This window comes from Odontesthes bonariensis, chromosome 7 (assembly GCF_027942865.1).
Source record: "Odontesthes bonariensis isolate fOdoBon6 chromosome 7, fOdoBon6.hap1, whole genome shotgun sequence".
NCBI classification, from domain to species: Eukaryota; Metazoa; Chordata; class Actinopteri; order Atheriniformes; family Atherinopsidae; genus Odontesthes; species Odontesthes bonariensis.
Genome location: NC_134512.1, coordinates 17480419 through 17496547, shown reverse-complemented (window position 1 = coordinate 17496547; position 16129 = coordinate 17480419). Strand labels below are relative to the sequence as shown.

At 41.0% G+C, this 16129-nt stretch overlaps 1 protein-coding gene across 8 annotated transcripts in view; it reads right to left on the bottom strand.

Annotated features, from left to right (window-relative positions):
* Positions 1–1562: 1562 nt before the first annotated feature.
* The window catches only part of mef2aa (myocyte enhancer factor 2aa), a 59445-nt gene continuing 44878 nt past the window's right edge, over positions 1563–16129 (bottom strand). For 6 of the 8 annotated variants that reach the window (XM_075469806.1, XM_075469800.1, XM_075469802.1 and 3 more), the window contains 6 exons: positions 14823–15045; positions 8646–8830; positions 7206–7229; positions 5613–5742; positions 5321–5444; positions 1563–5142 (listed from right to left, as the gene is read on the bottom strand). In XM_075469806.1, the coding sequence (XP_075325921.1) occupies positions 4806–5142; positions 5321–5444; positions 5613–5742; positions 7206–7229; positions 8646–8830; positions 14823–15045 (1023 nt within the window). In that variant the 3' untranslated portion in view covers positions 1563–4805. The remainder of the gene's footprint in view (positions 5143–5320; positions 5445–5612; positions 5743–7205; positions 7230–8645; positions 8831–14822; positions 15046–16129) is intronic. The other 2 variants (XM_075469808.1, XM_075469807.1) reach the window with 1 other exon arrangement.

Here is a 16129-nt window from a genome sequence, read left to right as displayed (position 1 = left end):
AGCTGCCTGTACAAACGCACCTCCTCACTGAGCCGGTCTCACATCGGTCCATCCGGTTCGTTGTGCTCGGCGCCGCCAAGTTACAAAAATCGACTGGTGCACGACAACGCGCTGCGCCGTCTTTTCAAGGGAAGCGCCAGGCCTGAAACGTCATTTTGACGTCACGGTGCGACACAGCCGTGACAGACGCGGCAACCATGTTACCGCCTTGAGTCTGCCCCAGCTTGTGTGGCTCACACTCGTGTGAACTCACGTGCACAACCTCGTCCACAGAGGGGGAGGGGTTTGGGGGGCGATTCGGAGCTTGTTAGAGGTTGGGGGAGGGACCTGAAAGTTGTATCAGTTCGAATTTTCCGACTTTAGACTCACAATTTTGAAAACCTGCCGACTGCAGCTTTAAAAAAGATGGAAATCTTCACTTTCTTCTATCATTTTATTATCAGACAAAAAGATGAATTATTGACAATCAAATCTTAATCGTTTCTGCACTTAGCCTATTTCCATCCTTAGCCTACGCTTATTTGGAAATCATTTGAAGAGTTTCAGTATCTTTGTTTTATCTTGTGAAATAGTAAGTAGTTCAGTCGAGGTTCCTGCCGTGTATCTAAACAGATAAACCCAAAAATCTGTCCCATTTTCCTTAAAACGATTCAACAGAAATCGAATTTTTAAACCCAGAGTTAGGGTTGGAGCTGGTTGAAAACCTGCTTTGCGGCTGGCATTAAGATACCCACAACAGGACAAGTTCTCTTACAGCCAGTGAACAGGACCCAGCGGCCAACGAGTTCTACTTTATTGTACCACAGTGCCTCCTGATGGCAATACTGCGCAAATGCAGTGATATCTGCATTTTAAAAAACAAAAAAGTCAAGAGGAAACTCACTGTAGCTTGCCACTAGGTGCCAGCTGTGAAACACTATATAATTTGATGTTCTTATCGTCTGCTCTATGGTGAGAATTCACAATGCGTGAAGTTACAAAAAACAAATCTGTAGGTTTGAGCTTGTGTAATCAACACTCAATTTATAAGAAAAATTTAAATGTGCTACACCTTTATATGTTTTTAAAAATTTATGTAATTAGTTAAAATGGCACTTCCTGCTTCTATTCAGTTCAATTCTCCACACAGTTATTGTACCACTTACTTCGGCACTCTTGTGTCACTTTGATTTGCCATTAATACTGCCAACAATAAATCCATATAATAAGTTCTGAATCACTTGCTGAGAAAAAAATTAAAATAAAAATGCTGAGAATTATTTTGTGTCATTCCTCTGTTTCCAGAGTCTTGTTTCTGACGTTCATATTACAAAGATTGGGGACATAACAAAGGGTCCTACATTTAACTCCAATCCTAACACCACAGGTTGGTTAAAGTGTTACTGTATCAAAATACTTAGACGAGGAGAAATTCATTCTTCCCTCATTTTCTCACGTTATAGCAATGTGACACTGTTTTTCAGCTTGTACCACTGTGATACCGGCAGGTCCCACTGCACTAACTGATACAGGAGGCGAAACAGGAGCTTAATTCAAACATTCAAAGATGAGTAGACAGTGAGTTGAGATTGAGCATACACTGAGGTGTTTAATAAAGTTGACAGTTTCTACTGTTTGGGACTTCACAGGAGAACAAATTCTATGAAAGAGTTGTTTACTTCATTTTATACAGAATAAGAGAGATAAACTAAATTACACAAGAAAGCCAATATTTGTACTTTTGTGTAGAATACAAATTTTGTACAACAACATCTAGCATAGTATCTTAATTGTTTAATAAAAAGTTCACTTGAATATTTATTTATTTAAAATAAAATAACACATTCAAGAGAAATAAAATGCAGATTAACTTAAAGTCTATTTCGATTTTTGAAACAAATAATTTCATTATTGGCAACAAAGTCCAGCTTGTGCCGCCAAACGGTCTGAGCACTCAAACCGAAAACAGCTTCTTTAGTAAAGTGAACTATCAACTACAAACACTTACCAAACACGTAGTTCTGTTTATAAAAGCCATGAAGCAAAGCAGTGTACTCTTGCACAGCAAAGTGAAGAAAATCCTCTACAGAGGTTCATCGATTACCCTTTCCTTTCACATTCATCAGCTGTGCACAATTTGGACATCGACCAAAAGAGCAAAGTGTACCGCAGTGCATTCACCATGCATTTTCTTGTGTGAGTCCATTCTGAGAGGAGGCAGGTCTGGTCAAGTCTGAGTGATATCTGCATTGTCTTTCTTTAACCAAAAGAAAACAAAAAGTGGTGCAATTTCTCTTTGGGATAAGGCATTTGCTAACTGTGCATATCGATAGAGCAACTACAAAATTCCCTGATATGTTATCGAGTGCTAAAATATGTGCTCAACTACGAGGTGGTGCTGCCAAGATAGGCTGACAATTTTTGTTGTAGTCATTTATTATTGCTATTTTCCCCTGCTGTGTTAAAACTGGACTACAATATGGATTAATATACATTATGTTAAGTATGTCTACTTATCATATATATGATCATGAGGAGATGGCCTAAACAAATTGCTGAACTGTATTATATAAAACTTGTAGTCACTTGTAGTTGCTTCCACATCTGGCACTTCAGAATAAGAAGCTAACAGTCTGACATTTTTCCTCCTGACGAATTGCAGACTAAATATGTCTTGTAATGACATCATATTCTTTATGTAATCCATGTGAATTGGGTTTAAAACTGCATAGATCCATACAGGCGCAAAGTGAGAACTGCCATGGAGCTCATGATGGGGGGGGGGGGTAGGTCATAAACACACACAAGATATGCCATGGCGAATGCAGAGCCACATCTCTCTTGAACAGAAAACTTCTCATACAAATGTGTGCCTCTCAGAAAATAGATTGAAGTCAGTCAGTGTGTTTGGGTTATGATTTAGCTGCTAAATGATTTGTGTCTGTCATGATGGAGAGTTATAGAAGTCACAGCCCCTTTTTTTTCTGTCCTTTACGGTGCAACGAGCCATGCATCAGCCTGACGCCACAACAACTCGGGATGTACTTGACTTCAGCGCCTTCCGATGATTTTCACTTTTTCTGGGCTACGGCACTCTGACTAAAAGGGCATGGATATGCAATACAATTTCTGGAGCCTCTGAATGAAGGGAACGTGATTATGTTTCGACTGTGATATTTACAACCACACAAGGGCAAATGTATGATCAGTTTTGTGTTAAGGTCAGCAGAGACTTCACCGTGTTTTTGTCTTCTGCTTGGATTCCATGAGTCATTGACAAGGTTGTGGAGGTGGTTTTTAGAGATGGCATGTCTTTCAGTTGAGCTACATGCAATAACAATAGATTATTCTCTGATGTGGGGCTAGGACCTTGGATGTGAATGGTGGCAGTGTATTCAGCACCTGCTGGTATACAAACACAATAGGTGAGAGGAAACCCTATTTCCCCTAGCCATGTGATCATCCTTCAGAATATGTGAAAATAGTGGAACGTCAACCCAGGAGCACTGTTGTTACAATGTCTTTAAGACAAACAAGCACCACTAATGAAGAGAAAATAAACTGACCATCTGCAACAAAAACACACGAGACGTTATGCGATGACTCAGGTTAGAGGAGACTAAAGAACATGATAAATATTGACCAGTGAATTATCTGCTTTTTAAGGGTCCACTTTTGGTTTGTAAACCACAAAAATATACTTTTCTTGAAAACGGTGATCATACAGTACATTGAGCATGTACTCACACCTGGTAATATATATTAAAGTTGCTATTTACACAACAAAAGACAAGGTTTGGCTCAAACTTTCAATTGTACAAACAGAACAGCAAATGTTCATGGCTTTAGATATCGATTCAAGATCTGGAATACATGGTTTTACACTTTAATAAAGCATAATAAAACATGAAACTATAATGAATGAGAGGGTGCGTTTGAGTGAATTGTTAGGAAATCATAGCAACTGTACAAAACACGCACAAAAAAAAAACAGCTTTGGCTTATATAACTGATGAACTGTTACACAAATGTGACCATGTTGACTTTCTCACCAGCTCAACTGGACAGGACCGCGTTAACCTAACCTGCGTATTTATATAACCTACTCTTTTACACTATAAAATGAATAGTCTGCCATTATTGCAATAAATTCTGATGCTCTTTTGTTTTTACCACCCACGTTACTGTCTCGTGTGTTCGCAACAGTTTTCCTAACTGTTGAGATTATTTACTGTGTTATTATAGTTCCTGGATAGCAATAACTCCGTGTGCTCTGTGTCTCCCGATCAAATTAGAAGAGGCCACTTGAAATATAAGTCTTGCGTGGTAAATAGCACTGTTTTAATAGTTCTTGCAGTGAACATATGTATCGAGAGTTCTCTCAGCCTGAAAGCAACACAACTTTCTTTGATTGTTGCAAACTTGCGAGCACAACAGCAATACAGCAACTACATGTAAGTGTCTGACGAGACCAGTGACTACAATAATCTACCACCTATAGTTTAACATTTTTCTTTGAACATCTTCCGTCTGCAGATGCCATCTGAATTGCACCAAGTACCTGATACCACCTGCTTGTGCACGTAATTCAGTCCAGCCAACTGATTTTTTTTTTTTTTTCAACTTACTGTTTCAGTTTTGAGAATTTACTTTAGATATGTCCTGACATGTCTTATAACCTTACAGCTCTGTCTTACAAATTGAACTGTAGTTGAATAACGATATCATAATGATAGCTCTAAGGACCCTTGCTCCTCCTTTTTTCCCCATTTCTAACCCCTCCCTCTCTCTGACTGGCTGGTGACTGGAGGCTTTATAAGGGTTCTTTATGTCACCCACGTGTCCATGCGCAAGCGCTTGACCGATGGGCTCTCCCTTTCCTCAGAGCCAGCAGGGGGTCTTCCAAGTCCCAGCGGGGAGTGGAAGTCTGGCCTGTGGTCCTCACGGTCGCTCCCGTCATATGAGCTACAAGACGAACTGAGGCTGTCAGCAGGTGAACGTCCCAGAACTTCCTGTCGGCTGGACCCTTGCTGAGGCTGTTGCGGTGGGAAGCAAGACGGGGTGACTCGCTCCCGCGGTGGCGAAATGGGCTCGGACTTGATGTTTATGCTCTGGCTGGTGTTGATGGATAGGTTGGAGCCCTGAGGTAGGTGACCTCCACCGCTGCAGCAGAGGTAAGCAGGACATTTTGTGATCAGTTAAAAAAAAAAAATGAGACAACCAGTGTAAAGAGCAACAAGCCAGGAATATATAGAAGGGGTGATTCAGCATGGCATCACAGAGCAATGTCGATGTGCAGGCGTCTGGAGAGTGTGCGTTTGTTTGTAAGAGTGTTACTCACACCAAAGAATTAAGAGCTGCCTGGCCCAGTTGATGCTGTTGCCATGCCGACATGGAGCCCAGTGAGAGCCCAGGAGAGCTGAAGCCCTGTAGGGAAGAGATCTCTGCACTGCTCAGGGAGTACTCTGTAAAAACAAAACCATCCACACAAAACATTGAGAGCTCACTCACATTTCACTTTCAACACTGTGTGCTAATGAGAAAAGAGAAGGAACCAACAGCATGTACTACAAACAGATCTGGCCGAGAAAGTTGTTTTACGTCTTAAGGAGCGGAAGAAGGTCCAGACTCACCAGCAGGATTGTAGGAGGTGGGCATGCCTGAGTAGACCAGGCCCTGTGGGGGTAAGCTGGGGGTGGTAACAGACACTACAGGAGTGGCAAGTGGCTGGGTGGACTGGGAACTGCTTATCCTATGGGTGTTCTGAAAAACACACACACGGAAAACAAAACAGAAAATAAATAAACCCAAAATTCAGACTTTGAATCAAAAAGTTTGGGTGTATTTTCTTAAGATGTAGAATCATTTTAATGCTTGTATTTTTAATTCTATTTAGTATTGCTTTATGTTGTTCACTTTGACAGGCAGAGACAATAAGCCACAAGGTGGCAGTGTAGCTTCATTGTAAAGCATCTTCAGATTTTTCTGATTCAATATTGACTGTAAATTTTAGTATGTTCAAATACATTTTTTTTTAAACTGTTACGAAAACAAGATTTTATAAGATACTTTTGATTACAGTGATCCATCACAAAAATCATTAAAAAATGTTTGCTGGACTACAGTTACCAATGAACAATTTGTTTTTGCTTCTGTTTCAAATGGACAGATAACTGACAGATATAGTCAGTAAAGAAATCACAATCTCAGAGTCTCACTGGCATGCTCTTAATGCTTTTTAACTTTGGTAGACATGGAGAAAAATGCAATTTTTTTGGATCGTTCAAAGCAGGTTAGGACACTTGTAATGGGAAGACTCCCTTCTAGATGATCTATCAAATAATAATTCAGAGATAGAGATAAGATTAACACTCACAAAACGCCCAACTGAGATGGCGCAAGAGGATAACGCAAATGACACATTTCATTTCCCAGAGTGACGCACAGCAGAGCTCCAGTGGTTTGTAGTGCAGTGACTGGCATGCGGTCCACACAAACACACCTAGACAGCTTGGTGTGGTCATGCAGCAAACTTTGCTGTGAGCAACAAACGCATACACAGCCTAATAATCAAAAGCAGACATGCTGTCGTTTAGAACAATCCTACAACAAATCCTCCATGTGTAATGTAACAAACATATGTGCAGCTGCCAGCAGTTACGTTTGAAGCCGCATTGCATCATGATTTTGATGGCTTCCTAGAATTGTTCCAACACTATCCAGCCAGATGACTTCACCAAACCTGAGTATCTCACAGAATGATTTCATTTAAGATGATGTCATCTTCTCTCCCTCAGACAGAAATTAATAAATCATTTGTATTTTACTCATTGCTCTTAAATTGTTGAACACCAAACTGTGACTGCAGCATGTTTAAACTGCTTAAAAAGAATTAGGCATTGATTTGCACTCTCTAACACACACACACACGCACACACACACACACACACACACACACACACACACACACACACACACTCAGGCAGACTGACACTCCTGGTGGTACATGACTAACATTGACGTGTAGGGATTAGAGAAGCCAATTCAATAGGCCAAGTCAATTTTCACAGGCTAAACCCAAAGCATGCAGGGACAAAACGTTTTGTTTTCTAAACTTCTTATTGCTGGCTGTCCTCAGATGGGGCACTCCCTTCACTCTATTATCTGTGATAACCAGAGGCACGTTCACATTTCAGCCATTTGCCCAGGCATTTGTCAAAACTCACCAAATCCATTTCCTCCTCCTCCGACTGCCCTCAACAGAAGAAAAGAAGAGAGTTACAGAGAAGAAGAGGAGCAACGGTAGATCGCTCGGTTGGAAAAAGTGACAGCTATCACCATTTTACTTTTAAAGGGATAATGAAGAGTATAAAACTGCTGATGGGTTCTGCAGTCACTGTAAAAACGCACCCATTTTGTACAAAGCAGAGGAACCGCGGTACCTTTCCTTTATCGAACATTTACGTCTGCGACCACAATCTTTCAACATTATGCAGAAATAAAGTTCTAAAGTGGTTTGTTGAACTAAAAAGCTCTTTGACTGGCTAGACTTTGTGAAGGGTTACTCTTCTTCTTCATTATTCACAAGATCATTTACAACATAGACTATGCAAATCTAGAGCTTATATGAACTCATTTTTGCCAAAAACTACAGATACAGTTCCTTCTCCTAGAAAGACCACACAGTGCAGTGCACTCAGAATGTTCCCTGGGCTGTAAGGAAGAACGAGAAGCACCTTTTCCATCTTTTCTGTGCTGTGGGACATACTGCGACCAGGCCAGGGCTCTTAATACCCACACTCAATCAATAGCGGTAGGAAGACACGACAAGGGCGACAAGATATTATCTGGCTCACACCCTGGGCCCCTGATTAAGTCTTCATCTACACTCTGTCACACTGAGATGTGATTAATTTAATACCATTATGGCCTAATGACAGGCTGTCTGCAGACCTGCCACAGCCAGCACCCTCCACTGCCTCTACCACTCAAAAATGCCTTGTTGGCCCAGACAGGACAGAACCAACCTCCAGCCACTGCTTAACCTGATCCACGTCTCCAGCAACACAACCTGTCCTGGTCTATATACATTCCACATATAGACATGGTGACACACAAAGGAGGAGCACTTACAGTAAGACCCAATAAACACAATAATTTCTCGAGAACGGCTGCCGTTACTGACGCCACACAAAGCTGGCTGCTTTCTGCAAGTCTCTCACTTACAGATTTTTATTTTTAAATCTTGATTTACGGATGGCCTCAGGTGTCTGCTGTGGTGAGGGCACAGTGCAAGTTGGTAATTACAAGTTGAGGAGGCCTCTCATCTACATGAGAATAACTGAGAGACAGTTTCATCAGACTCTTGGCTCGGTCCACATTTTAATGGAGGTGATTAAAATTATACACGACACAGAAGGAATGTTGCTCGGATACAGATGTTTTTTGCAGCTAAATATTGCTCTTATTGAGGTGCCAACATCCCCTGCACAATATGCAACGTTGATATGATAGCATCGAAGACTTGTGCGGGCAAATTCCTGCAAAACATTCTGCTATGAAAGTCTCTCTATAACGACTCAGAACAAAGCTCTGCCTTGCAGCAGAGGCATTCAGAGGTCCTCAGGCTGGTGATACTTGTGTGCAGCGGTGTGTTTTGTACTCACCAGTGGGGGCATCATCCCTTTGCTTGATGGAGGGATAACAACCCTAAGGTCTGGCTTGCGGCCTCCCATTCCCATGTTCCCTCCAGGAGGTGGCGGAGACTTGGTGGGCATGACTTTACCCAGGCCATTGCCGCTGGTTGTGCTGAGGAGGCCCGGTGAGCCCCTGGGGTTAACAAAACCGTTCCCTGCAGAGGTACACAGCAACAGAAACACATCATCAAACTATAAACTGTGACCAACAACACTCCCAGTCATCAAGCAAAGCCCTCACACCATGTTGTCTTCCAGCTTGCTGCTGCACGCAGCGTTAAGTGTTTCCAACCCTCGGGGAAGTTTTAATCGACTCAGATAATTATCCTGCGCATTTACAAAAATAAAATGTCCATTTCAAAATTGATGAGCCTTTTATTTTTTATTGTGAATGATTGCATCAAAGTCAGTTCCTTGCATCTTGGGAAGAGGAGCAGTTCACTGACAAATGTACTGTGACTGCTTAAAAGAAACAACTGAGGCCATTACAGCTCAATAAGTACAATAAAATGTTGTACAATATTGTTTTTAACACTTGCAATGCAAAAAATAGCAAACTCCTAAACTCTTCTCACATCATTCACACCTTGGTGTTCATGGTGATTAGTCATTTCCCCCATATTTCTTTCAAAAAGCGCACATCAATCCAAATAACTTTTTTTAAAACTCCCACTCCACCACACAACAACTGAATCTCCTGAAGAGAGTGAACGTTATCACTGGGGGTGGACAGTTCTCTGCAAGTCAGTAAAAGAAATTCAGCTTGAGAACATTTTTTTCACAGCATTGTATGCAAGAGTAACAGATCAACAGCGGTCAATACTTCTGAGAAGGTTCATGCAGTACCGCAGTTTTCAAATAATGCTCCATGCATTTAGCTGTAGCATTACACATAATGCATTTGGGAAAAAGTGCAGTTTTTTTTTTTTTAAGAAGGATGTTTAATTTGTTTATCGTTTAAAAAGATATCATTCAAAAACAGAACTAAGGCGTCAAAACTCTACCACAACAACTTTTTCTAGCACCGTCAACTGTATCCGCTTAGTTCGCAACTTCTGTCGTTTTTTTTTGTCGAGTTTCACAAAAGGTTTATTCTTCCTGTTTTTGCAAACCTGCAATACCTTATTTTCAACAGCAAGACATTGCACGACTCATCTGCACAAAGTCTGCTGTAGGATGCGGTAGATTCCACACAAATAAATTCTAATAATAAGAACAGGGAAGCGAATCGTTACAAAAACAGCAGCGAAGCAAAAGTAATATTTCAAGAGCACTTGTATTTGAAACTAAAAAAAATCCTGAAAACAAGTGGAATAAAGGATTAATGCTATCTAGCAAAGCATCAACAGATCAGTAACACTTCAACAAGTGGCTGACTTGTCCATTGTGTTCGGTGTACCCCAGCGAAACAAAGTGTGTGCACAACAAGGAGGCTCTTGCGTAGGAATATAATGGAACAATAGCCCCGCTGACTATAGATAAGGGGAGCAACAATTCATGGTCAAATAAACAGTTATGAAGCCTACAATAGTATCTCACAGCTGAATCAACAGTGTGTACAAGCAGCTATCGCCATCAGCTCTGGCTTTGATCACACAAGACTTGGCCGCTGCAAGAAAACAGTGTTTACAGAATTAGCAGAGTAAATGTCCAAGGCCCCAAAAATAGCAAGCCTGATTAAAAGCAGCGAGGATGTCATTCAGTGGGAATGAGGAATTAGTGCAAATAGAATTTCATGTAAAGGACTGGCCTGCAATGTGGCAATTTGGCATGTAAAGTCCTGTCTGATAACAACCAGTGACGTTTTTCCCTTCAACAGAAGTCTGCTCAAAACATAAAGCTGTTGTAAAGAAAAACAAGATGAGGGAGAGGACAAACAAGCCACGGTTTTCACGACAGACACTTTGACTTACAGGACAGAACCGCCATCCCTGTCATTACCGGGTGACCTTTTCCACCCTCTGAGCCACAAATGTCCCACATTGTTGCTGTCATTTGTAACAAATATTACTCATACTGGAAACGCTCAATACAGTATGTGAGATAAGTTATATCAGTTCATTTTTTTTCGATGCTCAATGTTTTACTCAAAATCACAAAGAAAAAAAGAAAATACCTCATGTTTGTGGTCAGATTGACCTGAACGTTTTTTACCGACTCGTACTAAGATCTAGAGAAGCTAGAGAAGGTTAACACTCATCCTAATATTCTCTAGCTTATTACAGCTTATTTATAACAATGAACGTACAATTATTCCAAAACGAATAAACCAATCAGCCACAGAATCAAAACCATTTGTAAAGGTGAGGTGAATAACAGAGATCATGTTTTTACAATACAATGTTCTACTGGGAACCACAGTGCAAAAGCTACTCAGGTACAATTGCTCAGGTCATGTGAGGTCCTGTGTGTGCCTGATGAGTTTAAACTGTTTTGGTAGCAGGGAAATTATCCACACAGGCCTTTTTATTATTGCGCTTGATTGCCGTACCTATTATGCATCTCCACAGCATGGGTAATAAGTCTTGTTCCACCAGATAACAGCATGCATAAAACTGTTGTTGTTCTAATCGTCATTTTACCGGAATATAGTTACAATATTTATTAACATTCCGGTTACTTCTCATATATACAGCCTATATAAAGATACTGAGCTAAAGACAATGTATAACTCAGCCATCTATTTTTTCATCACAGGGCAAAGTCAGGGCAAAGTATGTTTTCTGACTAATTTAGATTTGGGTTAACCCACTTGACTCACTTATCTGTGGAATGCGCCTCTGATTATGAATGACTGAAGATGTCTAATGATGACAGAATAAACAGTCCTTTTAAAAGGAATGTCAGGCAGGCGACACATATCTGAACAAATACATATACTATAAAGGAAATACCATAAAAGGTAAGACTTCCAGTAGGGACATTTCACCTGGCTTGGCTAAGGATGCCCTCGCTTTTTACTCAGGCTTCTCTCACAGATTGGCTGTGCCTGTAAATCCTCTGTGACTGAAACCTGTTGAAAGCTGTTTGGTTTCTGTTCATTGCCCTGAATTATTAACACGGTCTGGAGAGGGGCATTCCATTAGTCCTTGGGTTTACGACTGAAACATTCAGTTTTCATTTTAAGTTCAGGGAAAGAAAATACAGTGACTTATTGTGCCCAACATCCCACATGTGTTAGGTTCAAGCAAAAGAGAAAATGACTGTATCACTTAGAAGAAACAATGCGAGTGAATCAAACTGCGATGAAAGAAAAGAATTTTTCTAAAATGAAAAATGCATCACACTGCACTAATTCTATTAGCTGATTCTAAACATGCAAACATGCTTTGTGAATATGTTCGAAGGGATGTATGTAGCATGCAGCCATTTTGCATAACTGAAAGCGCTCACTTAAATCCTCCCTTTTCGTCACAACTTTCTCACCAGTCAAGGACCAGAACATGCAAAGGTGTAATAGTTAAGAGCTTTTGAGAGAAAGGATGTATTGTTGAACTACAAACTTGAAGGTACAAAGTACACTGTAGTTTAAAAGATATTTCTGTATTATGTGTATTAGCTCCTGGCCCATTATCTCAACCAGAGACGGGAACAACAGATGGGTTATTGCAAAGAAAACAACACAAACTTCTTTGCCAGCAAAGGTTGCCAATAGTGCTCACATATGTGCACTTATAAGGGAGAAAATGTAAACAAACACCTCATAAACAAACCAGATCCTGCAATTAAAGCAGCTATCACAGAACGAGCAATAGTGTGGAAAATAAAGTTTCTCCCACCACTTTTAAATGCACATATTCTTCTGTCAATGGTGACACTGTTGAACTGGAGACGAGGCATCTTACATCTGGCCTTTTTGAAATCCCTCTGCTGTGGTCATAGCTGCGACTTGTGAAAAATCATAACTATGTCAGGAATGGTCATCTGACATGAGGGCCGGAGAGGTTAGTCCTCCTTGAAGTCTCTGCTCTTCTGCACACTTGGTACAAACAACAGCTGCAGCATGCTCACAATCTGCCAAATGCTGACACCCCCTGGCAGGGACTCTGCCTCGATCCAGCACCACAGCCAAGCCTAAAACGAGCCCCACACTCTCTTTAAACTAGCCATAGGTGGACTTTAAACGTTTTTACCAATGTCTAATCAAATATGACTTTAATCTTCATATATTCATTTTGAATAGTTAATATAATCGTTGAATGTCTTACTATTTTGTAAGAAAGAAATAATGTATGGAGGACAACATACTGAGTGACAAGGAAAGAGTTAAACTCCACCTGCCTCCACGACTCACACAGCACATTTCAGCCATGACAGCCTGTCCGGTCATTGTGTACTGAGGACTTAGTGGGATGACATGGCCTGAATACCTACAGGGTTATGCTGGTCTAGGCATCTTACCGACCCTCTCAAGCCTTATAAGGGCTGCTGGAGTGGTGGGGGAAAACAGATGCACCTGTCAATTGAGGGAAGGAAATATGAAGGGGGATAACTTCATGGAGGTGACAATTTTAAAGGAAGTACTGTGTTTATTTACCTGCTGATATCAGCGGGTAAACTACTGACCTACTTGGTATAAAAACCATACTGACCGTGTGAGTGCTGTTGAGCCATTTCCCATCTCTTAAAAATGCATTTAGCAGGACTTTCATAAATTTCCCCCTGTTGAGAAGACAACTGTCAAGCTTGTGCATTATCAGTCAGTGATAGTGAAAATGGTCTTAAAGCAATCACAAATAGATACGCAACTATCCAGCTCGTGTGCTATGCAGGAGGCCTATTGGGCAGAGCTACAGACAGCTAATGATTCTCTCCCCGGGAAGACTTACCCGCTGGGCTGGGGCCTGCACCACTTGGCACTGAAAGGTCTGTGGTATCCAGCATGCCACCTAATGAGATGCACAGACTGATATGATTAACCATCTGCATCCTTCTGCATGCTAGCGGAGTGTGATGGAGATGCCAGGCCAGACGTGAAAATGTCAAGCAGATCTATCTTCACAGTACACCAAAGGGTGGGATGTCTCCACCAGTGTCCTCATGGTGGGAACATTTTAAAATATATGATTAAAGAGAGCAATATCTGCATGTTGCTTGTTTTCAGCATGCTTTGAGTAATGGAGCTGGTGAACGCAGGATTCCACAATGAGGATGCACCTTCAGCATGCGGTTTTTCATGCTCAGGGAAAGCGGGCATTGAGATTCTGAACAGTTTAGCAAGTGGATGTTTTGTTTGAGGTACACTTTAATCAAAGAACTCAATCTAAACATGTTTTCATGATGATCTGACATGAAATCCAACCCAAAAAAACAAGAGAAGAAGAAAAACAAGAGACTTTGTGGTGAATAATCAAGAAACAGAGGTTATTCTGAAGAACAATCATTTAGTAAACCCCCTGTGTATGGGTAGGTGCCAACCAGACTTGATATGAGGTTAGATTTGAATGAGGTATTTCACACCTTGCAGCATGTACTTCCATTATATGAAATGCAGCTGAATCTGAGTCAGACAAGTCATACAAGTACTAGTGCATCTGACATCATTTCTCCACAATGCTGATACTGTAAAAGGTGTGATGATGAGCACGCTAAGGGTGTGAAGAAATATATCACACAAACACAAGATAAAGGGTGTTGGTGTGACATGAGTTGCCATTTGGTCCTTTACATCCAACGCCATTTTGGAAGATTGCTAGCTCTTTTTTGCGACAGAGGCAACCGCATACTTTGATGCACAGCGTTAGAAGAGTTAAACCAAACCCATTTCCATGCGTGCATGAGGTTGCATGTGAACGAGGCCCTAGCCAACAGCTAGCTTGTGTGGCTAGACATAAATCTGTCTGGCCACACCTCACTAATTAACACAGCATATCTCATTTATGACACAAACTGAAATTAAGATTGTTAGAAGTTTTTTTTTAGCACTGGAAAGAACCATGTTTGGTCTTTCCCCATCCTTCCAGTGTTTATGCTCCATATTTAACACAGACATGACAGTTGCATTAATCATCCTGCATTAATGACCTGACCTTGGAGCAACTATTGGTTGTATCCAAAAAAACAAAAACACCATAATAAATATTGTTAATCGCCATTAACACTCTATCCACTACTTTGACAAATTGTCTGTGATTTTTGTCCACAAACCTGCACCGCCTGCACTGGTGGGCCTCTGGGAGCCTCCACCGGAGCCAACATTCCTGTGCAGAGAGGCCTGCGGAGGGGACAGCATCCCACTCTCACTCAGAGAGGCTGTGGCTGCTGCCAGGGCCTGGCTGCCCAGATTCCCTCCTGCCTGGTACATGGCATTAGGATTGGATACAGGCACCGCCACATGCATGGAGAAGCTCTGCTGAGGCAATGCTGTGGGCTGGAAGAGAGAGACAAACACACAAATATTTACACAAAACGCACTCCAAATCCAAGGTCTGATGAATCTGATGGGTCGGCGGTTGTCATGGCATCATTAACGGAGAGCTCCCCGTGAGGGTTAGTTTTAATAATTCAACAGATTTGCAAAAATTGTCAAACAGAGCACACTATGAACACTATTGCCTGTCTGCAATTCAGAGATGCTTTACACAAAATCTCATTTACAAAAATGTACATAATGTTTATATATCTCATCTCACATCCCTCAACAAAGTTCTGTATCCACATCCTGACCTACAGTATATTACAGGATACACATACACATTTGATAATACACAGATACAAAAAAAAGAACAAAAACTTTTCAAAAGACATGCATACATACAGGTGATCACATTGGCATTGCAGCAGTCAGCACTTCAGACATATTTTTGCCCTTTAAAACACCAAACTGCGATGTGTTTGGCAGCACAACCGAAACCGACGGTAGTGGAGAATCACAGCGGCAAAAAAAAATAAAAAATCGCCACACATTTGCATCTGCCTCCAAAGTGCTGACTGTGCAATGCGTTAGGTGAGAACGTCAGGTGGCAGCGAGAGCATTTCATCATAGCATTATCCAGTGAGCCAGTTGGGCATTGTCATTAGTTTGTTAATGGCAAAGTGATGCTCTTCATGTCAGGAAAATAGAAAAAAACAAAAACTGCTTAGTGAGCACATGTTCTTGCACAATTCTAAAATTCTCACTCATGATAAGATCACAACAGCTCTGTGACATTTTCCAGGGTTAGAAAGGGTGGGATGAAGGAGAAGGAAGATGCAAAAAAATCATGTTGTGTCTTTTAAAAATGTCATTTGAAAGGATAGTTTTCTCACATACAAAGATTTCAAAGGCAGGGGATAAATCATTAAGGATTTGAGGGGGAAGAAAACATTATTCAATGTGGTTATTCTTTAGCAGTAAGGTGGAAATCAAGTTTGGGTAAGGCGGGAAAAAAGAACCACTGTGGCTCTGTATGATTAATATTCAAAATAGTTGCAAAGTATTTACTCTGGGTTCTTATGTGTTAAAATAGTGACTG